The 18,170-nt window shown below is 38.0% G+C and overlaps 1 protein-coding gene across 1 annotated transcript in view; it reads right to left on the bottom strand.

Moving 5' to 3' along the window:
* Positions 1-1,033: 1,033 nt before the first annotated feature.
* LOC125484446 (neurofilament heavy polypeptide-like) overlaps positions 1,034-18,170 on the bottom strand; it is a 23,623-nt gene continuing 6,486 nt past the window's right edge. Inside the window, exons 2-7 of the mRNA XM_048603256.1 lie at positions 16,909-18,167; positions 15,849-15,922; positions 11,970-12,084; positions 11,705-11,834; positions 7,845-8,024; positions 1,034-1,628 (exon numbers count right to left, since the gene is read on the bottom strand). Of these exons, the coding sequence (XP_048459213.1) occupies positions 1,511-1,628; positions 7,845-8,024; positions 11,705-11,834; positions 11,970-12,084; positions 15,849-15,922; positions 16,909-18,167 (1,876 nt within the window). The 3' untranslated portion in view covers positions 1,034-1,510. The remainder of the gene's footprint in view (positions 1,629-7,844; positions 8,025-11,704; positions 11,835-11,969; positions 12,085-15,848; positions 15,923-16,908; positions 18,168-18,170) is intronic.

The following is an 18,170-nucleotide window of genomic DNA, read 5'->3' as shown; positions in this document are numbered from 1 at the left end:
CAGTTCGAGTAAAGGAGCTTGTTGTGATGGAAATAGCTCAAAGACTCAAGATATTTAATAGATCATAAAAACAAAGTACTTTTGTTAATTTTCTGTACAGGAAGACATGCTAAAACTCCTTACTAGAAATCCCTCACACTGACATTACATTGTCAGCTACATTAAGTAAATATTGATATATTCTCTTTACATTTTTAAATAAATTACCTTTGAATTCTCTGTACACAAAAGGAAATTGATCTTAACATTTAATATATATTACAAAATATTGAAGTTTCACTTTGAAATATGGTAGTGCAAATTTTTACTTATCATTCATGTATTGTGCTGTAAATGCAATGTGTTATTTTAAATGTGTTATTTCAAGAAAAATATGAACTCCATGCTTTAGAGTTCTACCCCTGGGTATTCACTGGCAGTAATTTTACATCTGGTTGATCCTATAACCAGCAAATTTTTTGAATACTATGAATGTTCATTCTTGCTGTGAAATTTTATTTACACATCACTTGTATGACAAGCACGATTTGATGCATGCATCTATATTTGAATATCAATTTTTTTCACACATTTGAAGAGCTCAAAGCCTAGTTGTTGTAAACAATTTCATTTTGTTTTGTGAGAAATATGGAATTCCAGGCTTACGCTCTTAGTCAAAAGCATTGAGATTGTCTTTTCTCTTTAAAGTGATTGTTTTACACTTATAATTACTGGACAAAACCAGAGTTTAGTTATGAGATAAGAACAGTATGAAAACTGCGCAACAAATCTAACCATTAGATAAGAAGCTCCCAACATTGATGACTATCTTACTCGGTTTCATTTTATAAAAATGTTCACAGATTTAACAAAATATGTCAGGAACATGATGAACAAAGTGCGCATAGTACGATATAATACATAAGCTTGCAAACATAAGATGCATTAAAATTAACCTCAATACAATCTTTGCCTAATTAACAGTAATTGCACCTTAGAAATTATTTCATGGTGTGAAGTGTTTCCAGGTGTTTCTGCATGATAAGGCACTATATAAACAAGTCTTTTCTTTTATTATAAACCATTTGTACATGCTCAATGAGTTTTATGTGAATACAAAATATTTTGGTCACCCATTCCAAGGATGTAACATATGGAACATTAACAAGAGATGCACATTAAATGTACAGTATATTCTGAATAGTCATATCCCTCAGTTGCTTATTCTCAGCAAACAATTTTTGTCAATTAAATAGGATTTGGTAAAAATAAAATACATTCATAGAATGAAAACTTTGTACTTAAAATTGCAAGTTACAACAGGTAAAAGCACGTCAACATTTTCGTTACCATTTCCCATATACAACACAAAATTTTAAGTACAGTAAAAAAGACAGTTTCAATCTATCAATACTGACTTCACGTTTCCCTTGTGTTACTACAACAAATATAACTTAATTTATAATATACAATGTACAAGATTGGCTTAACAAAGTTGTTAAGCCAGAATAGCAACATCTACCATTCTTAGTTATCGCCTTGTTCTCTTTGGTGGCACTTCATTTTTATGCTGTCCCCTTCTGCGTTCTCCTGGACTTGCTTCTCGTTTGCGTCCTTGTTTAGTCACAGGAGATAGCTGACTCCTTGATCTGTGAAATAACAAACTCCTGTGATATACAGTAGGATACAGACCTGGATCTAAATATTCAGTTTAGAATTCTATCCTTGATTACAATTCCCCACATTTAATTACAACGTGACTCAAATTATCTTTCGTGGCTTTACAGCCAAATCTTCAGTGAGACATAATTTGATTTATGCAAACGTATGAATTAGGTGCAGGCACTGGCCACGGGGCCCCTTGATCCTGCTTTGCCGCTCAGATTACTCCATTTTCTTCCCACCCGATAACCTTTCACCTCTTGTTCACTGAGAATCTATCTATCTATCCCTGCCTGAAAAATATTCAAGGACTTTGCTTCCACCACCACTTCTGGAAGACAGTGCTGTCAGAGAAAAAAAAATTCTCATCTGTACCTTAACCAGTTCTAGATTCTCACACAAAACATGTTAAGACCCTACAGGATCTTAGCAGCTTAATCAAATCACCTCTTACTCTTCTAAACTTGAGCAGATACAAGTGTAGTTTGTCCAACCTTTTCTCTTATGGTAATCCACTATTCCAGCTATTAGTCAGCTGCTTCCAATGCATTTACATCATTTCTCAAATAAGGAGGTTAGTACTGTGCACAATATTCCATGTAGTCTCACGAATGCCCTGTGCAAGTCAAGCATAACTTCCATACTTTAGTATTCAATTGCCCACACAATAAACAATAACATTCTGTTAGCTTTCCTAATTATTTGCTGTAACTGCAGACAAAGTTCTTGTGATTCAAGCACAATGCCAGTCAGCTCCCTCTGCATCTCAGAACTCTGCAATCTCTCAACAATTAGATACACTTTTTAAAAATTCTTCCTGTCACAATGGACAATTTCACATTTCCTCAAATTACATGCCATTTAACAGATCTCTACCCATTCATTTAACCAATGTGTATCACTCTAACTTCTTTATGTCTTCTTCACAATTTACTTTTCTAACTATCCTTTCTTGATCAATAAATTGAGCCACCATACCTTTCCTCCATTCAGAATTCGATCCACTGTCCGCACTGGCTCCCTAAGCAGTTTGAAGCATCCTCTGAGCATTTATCCAAATAATTTATATAAAAAGTTGAGGTTCCAGCACTGATTTATGTGGCATGCCTCTCTTACATCTTGCTAACCAGAAAATGACCAATTTATGACTCTGTTTCTTGTTAGCTGGCCAATCTTTTGCCATGCCAATATGAATGTTAATTTTCCACAATAACTTTTGAGACAGCTCTTTATCATATGCCTTTTGGAAATCTAAGTACAGTGCATAAATGACTCCCCTTCATCCAAAGCATGTTAGTTCCTCAAAGAACTTCAACAAATTGGTCAAACACAATTTTCCTTTCACAGACATAGGTTGACTCTGCCTGATTATTTTGAACTTTTCCAAGTTTCCAGCTACAGCATAGTTAATGATCGCTTCTAAGATCTACTCTATGACAGATATTAAGTTAATTGGCTTGAAGTTTCTTGCTTTCTGTATCCCCATTTTATGAATAAATGAGTTACAATTGCAACTTTTCAACCAAATGGAACCTTCCCAGAATCTAGGGAATTTTGAAACACTAAAACACACTAACTCTCACTCACCAATTCTTTTAAGACTCTAGGATGAAGTCCATCAGGTCCTAAGGACTTGTCAGCCTGCATTCTGGCAATTTGCTCAGTCCTACTTCCCTGGTGATTGTAATTTCCTTGTTTTCTTCTCTCTTTTCTATTTGCTGATTTTGATTGATTAATTGATTGATTTATTGTCATGTGTACCAAGTACAGCGAAAAGCTTTGTTTACAAGCAGTACAGGCAGATCATAGTAAGCAAGGATGTACATATCAAATAGGTTTAAACAGATGCATACAAGTTACACTGCACAGGATCAGCATTATTTGATGCTAGAGAGTCCATTCATCAGTCTAATAATGTCCGGGAAGAAGCTGTTCCTGAATCTGCTGGTGCGTGCGTTCAGGCTTCTGTATCTTCTACCTGACGGAAGAGGTTGTAGGACAGCATGACTGGGGTGCGATGGATCTTTGACGATGTTGGCAGCCTTTCCACGGCAGCAAGCCATGTAAATAGGAGTTCATGGATGGAAGGCTGGCATCCGTAATGGTTTGGGCTGTGCACACTACCTTCTGTAGTTTCTTATGGTCCTGGGCAGAGCAGTTGCCATACCAGGCCATTATGCACCTGGACAGTATGCTTTCAATTGTGCATCTGTAGAAGTTGGTTAGGATCCTTATGGGCATGCCAAATTTCCTGAGCCACCTGAGGAAGAAGAGGTGTTGATGTGCCTTCTTGGTCATTGTATCTACGTGGGAAGTCCACGACAGCTTGTCGGTTATCATCAATCCAAGGAACTAGACACTCGCCACCCTCTCAACCTCAGTTCTGTTGATGTAGATGGGGCCATATTCTCCTACTTTCTTTCTGATTTTACAGCTATTTCTGGAATGTTACCTGTATTCTCTTTTGTGAAGGCTGATGCAAAATATCTGTTCATTTGCAGTCTCCTTATTTTCCATTAATAACTTCAGATCAACTTGTTTTAAAATATCCACAGAAACTGTTACTGTTTTATATTTCTAGTTTATGCTGTCTCATATACTCTAAATTTTCCCTCCTTATTACTTTAAGAAATCCTTTGTTGCTTTTATATGTTGCCTAATCTTCTCATCTACCACCCATCTTTGCACAGTTATATGCTTTTCCTTCAAGTTTGATATTAGTTTTAACTTTTTTAGTCAATCATGATCCTTCCCTTGGAATTTTTCTGTCTCATTGGAATTTACCTATTCTGTGTATTCTGAAATATCACCTTAAATGTCTGCATTTCTATTGACCTATCCCTCAACCAAATTTGCTAGTTCACTTTAGCTAGCTCTGATCTCAGGCCCTCGTTATTGCCCTTATTTAAGTTTGAAATACTTATCATCTTGGACCCATTCTTCTCTCCCTCAAACAGATTGTAAAATTCAATCATGTTACGGCTGCTACTTGCACTCAATTAAAGCACCAGTCATCCTGCCAAATTTTCCAGTGTTAGTCTGGTTTGTATTTTTCAGGTGGACTTCCACGGGGATTATCATGTTTGGAAGGATGGATCTGGAAGGGCTTGGCTATCTACAGTTGCAAACTCAAATCACAGCTTGCTATGGAGCTGTGCCAGGTGCGGCATGCTTGATTTCTGAAATTTCCAAATTGTAATCATAAAAAGTGAACTGATCAGCAAAGTGCTTAAAAAGTTTGAAGGGCCTTTCACTAGATGCTAGAAACTTGCTTCTATCACCAGTTTTCATCATTACCCTCAGCTCACATCATCACCAGTCATCTCTCTCTAATGAGGGAGCAGCCCTATGGTCCTCTGAGACTAATTAATATCACCGCCAGCAGAAAATCCAAATCTGATTTGGCTTTGGACTGCAAGCATCAGTCAAAATAACTCAATTTAGACAACAGCCAACGTAATCTGATGGCCAGCACAGACTGCAGTTGCAACTTGGGAACAGACAGAAATTCTGACACAGCGGACTGAAGAAAATTTTCATCCAATAGGCAATTTCCTGCATCTATAAAATATTCCTCAAAATCGAAGAAATTAGAGAGTTCTGACTGATTTAAGCTGAATAGTTAGCGAGGAATAACTAGAAGATTAGAAACATACTCTTAAACCCCAACACAGCACTGATTCATCTACATATATCCCCATCAGTCCTGACAACCCCGACTTGACATCTAGCCCCCTCCAACCTCAATGGACTTGCTCTCCCAAATGCCCAAGCCCCCGACAAATCACAAACTCACCTGACACCAACACCCAGCACTCCCCTCTCTCCAATTCAATAACATTCTGCATTGCCTGTTAGATGCAACATCAGCCACCCCCCTCACCATGCCCCTCAAAAAAAGCATGAAGATGCTTTGAGTGCAATTTGTTAGGGAAGTAAACAATTATTAATCCAAATACCTATTAGAAAGACTTGGATTGCTTTCGCACTACAATAAGCTGTACAATAAAATGGTCTCCAATGTTGAGCTGATGAAGATATTGTGTGTTGTAGGCCACCTTGGTATAAGTTAGTAGCAATACCAAAGCACATTACATTGCTTAAATCAGTAATTGTGTCAGCAAGCAGTACAGGAGACATGAGTTCAAATCTCAACACGGTGGCTGGGGAATTAAAACTCTGGAATTAAAAATAGCTCCCATCAGTAATGAGTATATAAACTTGTGGATGATCAAAAAAAAATTGGGTTGTAACTACAGTCATTAAATCATTTGTCTTTGCATGGTTGGGGAGAGAAGGGAGTGGTCTGTAAAGGCAGTGGGAGAGAAAGAGGTTTGCAAAAGGGGAAATGAGTCTGAAAGGCTACAACAGTTTCAAAAACAGTTTCAATTTGTTAAATAAAGGAACATTGAGCTAATTTGTAAACACAAAAAGTAGGGTAGCAAATTCCTTGCAAATTAAATTGGAGTCTCTAGGTTAAAGTTTTGAAGTTGGTGGGGAAATACAGTGGATGCTATTATAATGAATACTGTATCATTTAAATAATTTAAGATTGGACAGTTTGTTTTTTCTTAATTATAGAATTCCTACAGTGTGGAAGCAGGCCATTTGGCCCACTGAGTCCAGACCAACCCTCCAAAGACTATCCTACTCAGACCCATCCTCCCTATCCTGTCCCTGTTTCTACATTTCCCATAGTTAATCCACGTAGCCTGTACATCCCTGGAAACTATGGCAATTTAGCATGGCCAATCCACCAAACCTGCATATCTGTGGATAAATAAAGATTTGTTTTTGTTTGTTGTTATCTTCACAGTTTTACTTTTTACTTAAGGTGCAGTCACTGTGTTACAGACAAATGTATAATTGTTTAACTATGATCCCACCAGTCTGCAGAAAGCAAGTTTAGGGTGATAGCTTTTGCGTACTGAAGTGTATGTCAATAATCTTTGAATAAAACAATTGTTGATAAATTATGCCTGCTGTCTTGTGCCTATTTAAATATACCGGGGAGTCTAGGAAATTACACTTTCCATATCTATTTAAATTTACGTTTAGTGGAGAAATAATGATTACTGGGAACTATGATGAATTCTACTAATTCTGTTTCTGTGCAAGTCTAAAACCCCTATATATCAGCACAAACACACAGGGCATTAAGTCAAAATGACTGCATTACCCAAAGAGTCAGTTAAGTTGAAAAAGTAACTACCAAAAATCAGAAAGTATCCCTTCAGAAATCTCAACAGAACCTTTCTTCGTAAAACAACTGCTTTATCCCATAAATCAGCTGAGTACAGTTTCTCTGAATTGCTTTTCATGCAGTTACACCTTTTCTTAAATAAGGAAACTAAAACTGTACACAGTAATCCAAATGTGTTCTCACCAATGTCCTGAACTGTACCAAAACATTTCTGCTTTTATCTTCCTTTCTCTTTGCAATCAACAACATTCTATTTGCCGACCTACTCACCAGCTGTATCTGCATTTGTAATTCATCTACTAGATCATTCAGATTGAAAACACATAAATTAACATCCAGTCCGTCAGGCCTGCTTCCACCATTCAATAACATTGCTCTGTACCATCAAGTTCTTCAATCTGTCTATTTAAATAATATGGTGTTTTCGTTTTTCTGCCAAAGAGGACAACTTCACATTTTTCCACGATATACTTCATCTGCCATACTAATGCCTACTCATCTGAATCATTGATACTCCTTCACAACTTATTCTCCTGCCTATCATTGTGTCATCAGCAAACTTAACATATATGTAGTCATTTCATCCAAGTAATAATTACAGATTGTAAATAGTTGATGTCCCAAGGATGTGGCACCTCGTCACCGGAAATCCACGCACACCTCACCTACATGTCCCCTTTTATCAACATTGCATGTTACTTCCTCAAAAATATCAAACATTAGTCAATTTTATTTAATAAATATCACTCACAGAAAAAATATTTTTGTTAGTTTTAAGGTTGATGCACCTATAAGTGCATTAGTTAAATCTAGTAACAAAATCATTTAAAAATTGAAAATTATCATAAGTAAATCAAAACCAATTTCTCCCCAAAACATTGGCAAGAAGTGAGGACTGAACTTTAGAGATCTGTCTAGGGACCAAGTGAAATGTCTTAATAGAAACATAATTAAATATGCACTAATTTTCTGCAAAAGGGATAAACATTTGTGGCTTTACCTTGTAACTGACATTGTTACTGGAGTTTTCGCAGCTTTTGTATCAGATGCTGGTTTCTCTTTTGCTGGAGCCGATGAACGCCGTTCTCGTTCAGTCACTGGGAGATGCTCAGGGCTATTAATTCTTTTGGCTGCACGAGTAGTTGGTTTATTCTGAATGTTTAAATCAGATATCTGGCTTCTGGAATATAAAATAGGAAACCTTTACTGCAGATATACAGGGTCTTGATGAGATCACATCTGAGGTACTATATACAATTCTGGTCCACTTGTTTGAAAAATATATATTGTTTTAGCCATTCAGAGAAAGCTCGCAACCGGGATAAAAGACTTATTTTATCAAGCAAGTTTGAAAAGGTTGGACCCAGACCCACTGGAGTTTAGAAGAACGCAAGATGTTGGATGGGTACACAGAACCCCTGCAATGTGCAAAGAGGTTATTCGGCCCAGCGAGTCTGCACCAGCCCTCTGAAGAGTATCACACCCAGACCCAGCATCCTCTACTCTATCCCCATTACTCCGCATTTACCATGGCTAATCCACCTAGCCAGCACATCTTTGGACTGCGGGAGGAAACCGGAGCACCCAATAGAAACCCATGCGGACACGGGGAGACCACATAAACTCCAAACAGTCACCCAAAGGTTGGAACCAAATCCGGGTCTGTTGCACTATGCAGCAGCACTGCCAACCACTGAGCCACCATGCGACCCTTGCCATGATGTTGTTTCTATTTATGGGGGAAGACTGTTTAAGAAAACAACATCTCGCTTTTAAGACAAGGTAGACAATGACAAGTAATGTTCCCTCTAAGGTGCATGGCTGCTTGGAGGGTCTGCACATGTCAATTGGCACGTGGACAAATTGAATACTGCTTCTAGAGGCTGCTGGCACACGCTAACCTCAGAGGTCCACACAGTAGCAAGAAACATTAGGGGAAACATAGGATAGGGAGACTTTTTTTTTCCCTTGCTGAGGATTGTTAAAACATGGAATTCTCTTCCCCAGAAAGCAGAGGAGACTAAGCCATTGAATTTATTCAAGACAGAGTTGATTGGATTTTTGAAAGACAAAGTCATCTACAGTTATGGGGGCAGACAGGAAAATATACTTGAGATTAGCCACGATTCTATTGAATGGCACAGCAGGCTTCAATAGGCGAATGATCCACTTCTGGTCCTATGTACTTTGTTCTACAAAATGGATAAAATACCATGGTATGTACTGAACCCGAGAATAGCAAGTCCCTTTGTAGTCTGACTATCAGGTATGACAGAAGGTCTTAGTCATAACATTTTTATGTGATGCTGTTAAAATCCCAGCATTAGCACAGGCAACTAATCCTTTTATAATCAAGTGATCGCAGTTATTCCCACCAAGGTGCTCATCTTTTTAATTAAAGGTCACCTACGCAACTAAGGCCACAATGGAAGAATCTGCATACTGTTGCAAAAACAATCATGAATCAGCGTGACAAGCTCTGATTTCTGGAGGATGCTAAATTGCTCAATAACTATCTGAAACAAAGTTCTTGGCACAAAGGTCATTGCAGAATTTGAACAGAATTTGTGCCATGCTGCAATGTTGTAGATGCTATATTTCAGCTAATACCTTAAACCAAGTCGATGTCTGCTCTTTCAGTTGCATGCAAAAGCTATACTGGAATACAAATAAGAGCCTGCTGCTCTGATCAATGTTCTTCCCTCAACTAAGACCAGCAAGAACAGATCAGATGGTCAATTATCTCATTGACAATTAGAAGCTATTGTCCCTGCTTACATATCATGAGATGAGAGTTTTGGGTGTAACAGCAAGGTCTACCAGCTGGAGTACAACGTGGGGAAGTGTGAGATCATGCACTTTGGTAAGAAGAATGGAAGCATGGACTATTGAGAAAATTCAGAAGTCTGAAGTGCAAAGAGACTTGGGAGTTCTGGTCCAGGATTCTCTAAAGCTAAACTTGCAGGTTGAGTCATTAGTCAGGAAGGCAAATGCAACTTTGGCATTTATTTTGAGAGGACTTGAATATAAAAGCAGGGATGTACTTCTGAGGCTCTATAAGGCTCTGGTCAGGACACATTTGGAGTATTGTGCACAGTTTTGGGCCCCATATCTCAGGAAAGATGTACTGGCCCTGGAGCGGGTTCAGAGGAGGTTCACGAGAATGGGTCCCTGGAATGAAAAGCTTAACATATGAGGAACGTTTGCGGACTCTGGGTCTACACTCAATGGAGTTTAGAAGGATGAGGGGGGATCTAATTGAAACTTACAGAATATTGAATGGCCTGGACAGAGTGGAGGTTGGGAAGATGTTTCCATTGGTAGGAGAGGCTAGGACCCAAGGGCTCAGCCTTAGATTAAGAGGAAGACCTTTTAGAATGGAGATAAGGAGAAACTTCTTCAGCCACAGAGTGGTGAATCTATGGAATTCACTGCCACAGAAGGCTGTGGAAGCCAGGTCATTGAGTATATTTAAGACAAAGATAGATAGGTTCTTGATTGGGTGGCAGCTTTCAGGGAACTGTGGACATGAACCCCAAGATCCCTCTGCTCCTCCACACTGTCAAGAATCTTTATAGAAGACAGAGTTGGGATAAGAGGATATTTTCAGGATGACAACATGTAGAGTGCTACAGAGATCAGTGCAGGGCCACAATTATTTATAATATATATTAATGACTTGGATGTTTTTGGATGACGCAAAAGTAGGTGAGAAGGCGAGTGACGAGGATGACAGAGTCTGCACAAGGATATAAACAGGTTAAGCGAGTGCGCAAAACCTTGGCAGAGAGAATGTAATACAGGAAAATGTGAAATTATGCACTTTGGCAGGAAAAATACAGGAACTTATTATTTTTAACAGAGGAAGTCTGCAGAAAGCTACAAAGTAGAGGGATTTGGGCATCCTCTTGCACAAATCACAAAGTTCAGCAGGTAATAAGGAAGGCAAATGGAATGTTGGTCTTTATTTCAAAGGGAATAGAGTATCAAAGTAGGTAAGTTTTGTTAGAACTATACAAGATTACAGCTGGAATGCTGTGAACAGTTTTGGGCTACTTATCTAAGGGAAGATCTATTGCCATTAGAGACAGTGCACAGAAGGTTCACTACACTATTATCAGGTATAGAAGGACTGTCTTATGATAAGAAATTGACTAGGTTGGACCTGTACTCATTGATATTTAGAAGAATGAGGGCAACCTAGGGGACTTAACAGGTTAGATGCAGAAAGGTTGTTTCCCCTTGCGGGAGAGTGTAAGACCAGAGGCATATTCACAGAATAAGGGATCACCAACTTAAGACAGATGAGGAAGAATTTCTTCTCTTAGAGGATGGTGAATCATTTGGAACTATTTACTTCAGAGGGCTGCAGAAACTGGCTCGCTAAGTATATTCAAGTCTGAGAAAGACAGGTTTTTAATTAATTAGGGAATCAAGGGTTATGGGGAACTAAGGTTTGTCAGATCAGCCATGATCTCATTGAATGATGGAGCAGACTTGATGGGCTGAATGGCCTACTCTGCTCCTACATTTTATGGTCTTGCATTGTGAAAGCCGAGGGAAATCCCTACTGACCTGTTAAGTGTTTTTCAATTCATTAAGGGGCCTCCAGCAGGTAGGCTTATAAAGTAGTAAAACATATCAGCTTCTTACAGTATTCACTTCATAGAAGCTGTAATTTGATGAAAGGACTAGATGTGATTGCACAATTATCAATCTAAATGTTCCTATTAGGAGTTTACTTCAAAATTTTAACACATTAGAAATGGACAAAGTCATTGTAAAGGATACAATAATTGGATATTTCTTTTTTCAAAGTGTACCTCTTTAAATTGTCATAGTTACAGAGCAGGAAATCACCTTGTTCTTTCTTCAAGCTTGGTAGCAATTTTGCCCCGAGATTGTGTTGGTTTTTCTACATCTGGTTCTTGAGCTGATACAGCTTCTGAATGGGGTTTGTGCATATCCTCCTCCATTGTAATTTTCTCCTCTAATGGCATTCATAACACAGCATGAAAATTTATTAGTATTGGTATCTAAAGACTGAAATTCTTATAAGATGTTTTTGATTTGAAAAATGACCACCAAATGAAAAAATATTAAGATGAGATTGGTTTATACTTACCTGAATGAAGATGCCTTCGTTTAGAGGGATTTTCTACTGGAGAGTAAGGGCGTTTGGGTTTTCTTTCTCTTCGACAGGAACTTTGTTCTTCAGCACCTTTAACAGATTGCTCCTCCTATATCGGGAGGAAAACTTGTATGATCACATCGCATTTGACTTATTTTAAAGCAAGATTATACACCGGAGCCAAAAACTTAGTTACATGAATCATCCTTCCAGAACACTCAAAATATTCTCTGTACAACAATTGTTACAATGCAGTATTTTGCCTGTATAACTGTCCCACAAATGCAAAAGCAATTAATTGTGAAAAATATTGATAATGTTTGATCCAAAACTCTCAAGTATTCTTTATTTCAATTTTAATGAGCTTACATAGCAAACATACTAGCAGCGCATAGGTGTCACTGCTGAGTGAAGAGAATTGTTATTAGCTGTTGAATAACCTGCCGACATTCATTGTGTAGGTATCCAAGAAGAGTGGTTACTTTGGTGACACAAGGGATAGTTGTCATTGACAATCAAATCATATCCCAGCTGTGTTAGAACATTCAGAAGGATAAAAATTGGAAAAAGATGGGCAAAAATACTTGGAAATGGTAATAAAAGCAACATTTGGTCAAAAAGATTCATGTGAAATCATGATAACAAAAAAAAAGTGTTCAGACCTAGTATTTCATGAATTTTACCAAAACAAATTGATACAGCCTCCTACTTCACATAGCAATATACTTATCCCTTGACAGCGCTAGACTAATACTAATTTTGTTCTGTCTTATTCAACGTGCAACATCTTGAGATCAATTGCAGCAAACCTGAATAGAAAACCAGTTTAAGTTTCTCCAGATCACAGGTTACTGGATATAAACTTACAAAGCAAATATCTACAAAGCAAAATGAATAATGTTCAGCAAGAGAGGCTCTCCTACTTGTTGGATTATCTGGGCCTAGCTGGTCATTACAACTAATACAAATGCTATTCAATATTTTACATATTAAAAATTGAATCCCTAATAAAAGTAATTATTTACTCATTACTGGCAAAATAATTAACATAAACACCTACAGAATCAAGCAATTTGTGCTGCTTAGTGTGATCAAGTTGTGAATTTCTTTGTGAAGAGATAGCATATAGAGACAATGCTAGGTAAAGATATCTTTGCTTAGGCACTTGTTAGCGAGTGGTGAAATGAGATATGCAGACATATGCACAGAAACAAGGAAAATCAGAGGGATACACAATTGAACCCTTTTAGCCTTCTCTGCCATTCATTATATGGTGGGACTGGCTGATAAATCTTCACTGAAATATGGTACTTATAAAACATTGGGATAGAAAGAGGATGGGTGGTTGCCTGTTACAGTGCTCGAGAGAGGGCATGTCCCAGAGACTTCCAGGACAGAAAATATTTGATTATAGGTACAATTAGTGACTTAAAAGTGGTTCCTCATACAGAAGCAAGTCGAAACATTGGGACTAGCTAAATTGCTCTTGCAAAGATCAGGCATAGACATACTAAATGGCAAGTACCCAAATGGACTTGGATTTGCCTGCACTGCTGACAGTTTGCTTTCTATTGCTATAAATGATTTGGCCATAGACATTATTAAGTAGACATTATTCAGTAACACCAAATTAAATGGACATTGCTTACAAGAAAGAATTCAGAAATATGAAAGTGAAAGAAAGTACTCCTCTGTAAAGACTAAAGATGATAGGATTCTAGGTTGTACTTTAAATTTATACATTAGACCAATACTGGGAGTAGGGTGTGTAGCTCTAAACATTCCGTAATAGGAAAGAAAATGTAGTCAGGGACAAAACAGTGGACATTCACAGATTAAACGCTGTAATAAGGCTATAATAAAGGCTTCCGTTAATTCAAGAGGTTTTTTAAAAATCAAAATCATTTAGAAATCCAATTATGTGAATTACTTCATGTTAATGAGCACAGAACATACAAGAAAGACTATTTTTCTTTTAAAAATCAATGTGATGTATACTTTCGAGTCAAAATCCTGGAACTCCCTCCCTAACAGCATTGCGACTGCGCCTACACCAAATAGACTGCAGTGGTTTGAAGAAAACACTTCATTACTACCCTCTCAACAGCAAATTGAGATGGACAATAAATGCTGGCCAGCCAATGGAGCCCATATCTGCTGAATAAAAAATTACTTGAGCAGTCTACACGCTTCACAATGCAAAGGTTCACTTTGCAATATTATATGATACATTCTGCCAACAACCAGAAGCATGCCAGTCACTTCTTGGTCAAGCATAATTTGGTAAATTGCAGGCTAGTAGCAGAAACATGCTTGTGAAGATTGCCATATTGATTTATAAACTCAGCCAGTTCTTTAATAGAGATAGTAGGAACTGCCGATGCAAGAACCAGAAATAACAAGGTATAGAGCTGGATGAACACAGCAGGCCAGGCAGCATCAGAGGAGCAGGAAAGCTGACGTTTCGGGTCTGGACCCTTCTTCAGATTTTCAGCTTTCCTGCTCCTCTGATGCTGTCTGGCTTGCTGTGTTCATCCAGCTCTACGCCTTGTTATCTCTGGTTCTTTAATATACTTTATAGGTACAGGGAACCTACGATGCTTGTCCTGTCTAGTCTACATGTGACTTGGATTTACTCTTTGTGGTTCACTCTGACTGCGTTTGACTGTGGTCTAGCTATCAGGTGCACAAACTACAAATGAGAAATGAATGCAGTGTTGCCAAGGACAGCAATAAAAATTGGAGTCATGCCTACGACAGAGGCTGCCTCACTATCATTGTCTGCTCATCAAGTCAGTATTGGCTGTCTGTACCTATGTAGAATCCATGATAGTCAAATGGAGCTGGTGAGTTGAATTTACAGTGGTGAATGTCATTTTCAGTAGATTCCTCTCTTAGCTGCTTGCACCTTTTTTTAAATCCTTATTCTTTATGGGTTTTCATATAAGCCCCACAATTGTTAGACGTCAACATGACTTTTCTGACTTAAGATACTCATGTTTTCAACAAAGTGACTACTGTTCCTCAAAAAAAAAAGCAGTACTATTCATGGACATCATTATATGGGATTCTTATTCTGTGGGGGACACAGACAAAAAACAATGTCATGAAAGAAAGGGCAGGGAGAGGAACTTCCAACCTGTAGAGGTTTCTTTCAACCATCACCCATCCCATGCTATTGCATGTTCGTGCAAACCATCACAGTGTTGTAGCTCAGATCTTCTCTCACCTGAAAACATTTTGTCGACAAAAGTTAGCATTTTACTTGGCAGCATTTTCTGAATAAACCCTGGATTGTAAGATTGCAATTTAAAAATGTTATATCTTATCTTGATGCAAACACTTTGTGGAAATACCGTTTACTGTCTCAAGTGTTGAGTTATTGGGTGAATTCATTCGCCCTCTTCTGCAAGGTGAGATTACATTGCCCAGGCACACAAGCAGCTCCAAGCCTGAATTCAAATTAAACTGCAAATTTGGGAGTGAATAGCAAATTCAAATCAACAAATTTGCACTGAGTTTCTAAGTAAGCAACCATTATTCATTAGGAGGCATTATTTTTCAATTTGAATAAAGCAGCTTTTAATCAAAAGTAAATGAATTATAAAGACTTAAAACTGGCACTGTACCACTGGTAGGAAAAGAAGAGGCGTTTATTATAGGTTTTCAGAATCATGGAAAGTTGCTTTCACAAGCGACCCGTTATTAAATGTCAGTGATTCCATTAGATAAGCAGAACACATGCCAAGTACCGTATCAAAGGCAGAAAGGGAAAGGCATGGAATAGGAAGCACACTAGAATCACCAGTGATAGTTGAACCATTTGACATTTTAGTTTCCAGCAACATGTACCCTTGCTGTATAGCTACTTACCGCAGCTTCATCTTTCCACTCACAAATGGCACTTGTGATTATCTCTGATACAACATCCTGCTGAACTGGCAACTCTACATGAATGGGTAAAGAAATTTAGTAAGGAAAACTCTTTGCAAGTTTGTGTTATAAGTTCTGTCATTCTTATCGGCATAAATCCACATAAAGAAAACAGCTACCTGCAGGACTGCAAAGAAAATATCAACTTCTTGTTCACTTTTATCCAAGTCTATTCATATACATCTAACATGAGGTTGTTTTGTCAAAATAGGATGATAGTATGCATATATTTAAAATTTCAATGATCTTTAAAGGTACGTCCAGACATCCAGGGCAAAGTGGTACAAAGAGGGCTTGATCCATGAAGTTAAACATTAATTTTCTCCATGATTGATGAATGGTGGCAGCAGTGTGTATTTGTAAACAAACTGCACTGCAGCAACTCACCAAGGTTCCTTGGACATCATCTTATAAACTTGTGACCACTACCACCTAGATCAACAGTGGAAGCAGACTCATGGGAATACTACCACCTGCAAATTTCCCTCCAAGCAACAGACCACGCTAACTTGGAGCTACTTCACTGTTCCTTCAATGTTTTCAGAATCAAATACTAGAACTCCCTTTCCAGCAGCACCATAGGCGTATCTAAACCAAACAGAATGCAGTTGTTCAAGAAAGCAGCTCACCAACTTCTCAAGGACAATTAGAAATAGATATGAAATGCTGGCCTTGCCACAAGATACACATTCATGAAGAAAACAAAAAAAACTTAGGTGAAGTTAGAGCAGATAATAGCACACGTCAAATCACTGAAATCTCCACTGTTATGAAATACACACTGCGAGGAAAATGTGAATGCTTTCCACAACCACTGAGAAAGCTAAAAGAACCAGTTGAAATCTTGCCCTCAGTAATACTGGGAAGGAAAATCAGTAGTTCTGAACAGATTGTACCATGCAAAAACTAAATCTAGACTCTACAGTGTACTTTTAACATTGAGTTTTTAATATTCTTGGCCACCCAATCAATGGAGGATCATCGTACACTTTCTCCTTACCTTGCGTTTTCACGTTCAACGAGTCATATTTTGATTCTAATTCTTCAGCTTGCTGCTCTTTACATAAAACTTGTTTGATATTTTCTGAAGTACAAGCCTTTTGCTTTTCAGAATCTTCTACAGAAGATTCAACCACATCTTTGGAACCAGAGCATGCCTCATAGCTAAAGTTTTCATCAAGTGTTGGAGTGGCTGGCGAAGATGGATTATAATGAACAAACTGTGCTATGCTTGCAACTGGATGTTGAAGACTTGCATCATTTAATGTTGGAGTGTCTGCAGAAATAGTCTGATGAGGAGGAAGTAAAGACTCTTGTTGTTCCACATTTGGAGGAATGTTTAACTCATTCAGCCTTGCAGTTTGGTCATGAGTTGGGTCCTCAGTTTGCTCTTTTTGCAACAATGCTGCACTACAATTACCAGTTCTGATTTGTACAGATTTGTGCTCTTTTTCACCATTTGGCACATGCTTCAAATGCTTGCTTTCACTCACTCCACTTTCAAAGGCTTCATTTCTCTCCTTTAGTTTGTCTTCACTTTTCAAAAACTTCTCTGCTTCTACCTTTAAATCTCCTGCGTCATCGTGTCCAATTCCTTTTGTATCCAGCATGCTTTCTTCTGATTTTAACTGGGAGCTTGATGTACCAGTTCCCTTTTCAGCACACTGATCAGCTTGTACTTTTTCCTTTGAACTTGACACAAGGTTTGCAGAATTTTTTCCTGTATCATCTGTTTCGTCAATATCTTTCATTTGCCGGTCCTCTAATATTGATTCTGAACTTTCAGAATAATTTTTCTTCTCTGTCTCACTACTTTTGAGAGTTTCCTGCAGATAAGCTTCAGATTCCGGTTGATCATTCTCAGGTTCGTTTCTTTCTTCAGTTCCATTGCCTTTACTAGGTTTCACATTTTCCTTGGACACTGACGTTAAGTTTTCCAGTTTACTTTTTGCCTCACTGTTTTGAGCATCTTGAGAACCAACTGCGAGTGATTTGGAAAAATAATTTTGAGACTCATTTTCTTTCAGCTTTTCACTTCCTCGATTATTTTGTATTTTATCCAATGATCTTGTTTGAACGTTTTCAAAATTATCCTTCTTTTCTACATCATTCTCACAGCTTTGTGCTTTTCCTGTAGGCTTTTCTTGCAGACTTTCTGAGGATTCTTTGGATTTTGACCAAATACATTGGAAATCATTTTTCTTTTCCTCACCTGTTTCACTGTCTTGAATGTTTTCTTGATCTTCATTTGTTCGAGACCTT

This window comes from Rhincodon typus, chromosome 1 (assembly GCF_021869965.1).
Source record: "Rhincodon typus isolate 14 chromosome 1, sRhiTyp1.1, whole genome shotgun sequence".
Classification (NCBI taxonomy): domain Eukaryota; kingdom Metazoa; phylum Chordata; class Chondrichthyes; order Orectolobiformes; family Rhincodontidae; genus Rhincodon; species Rhincodon typus.
The sequence above is the reverse complement of the archived record's forward strand: the minus strand, read 5'-3'. Positions and strand labels throughout refer to the sequence as shown.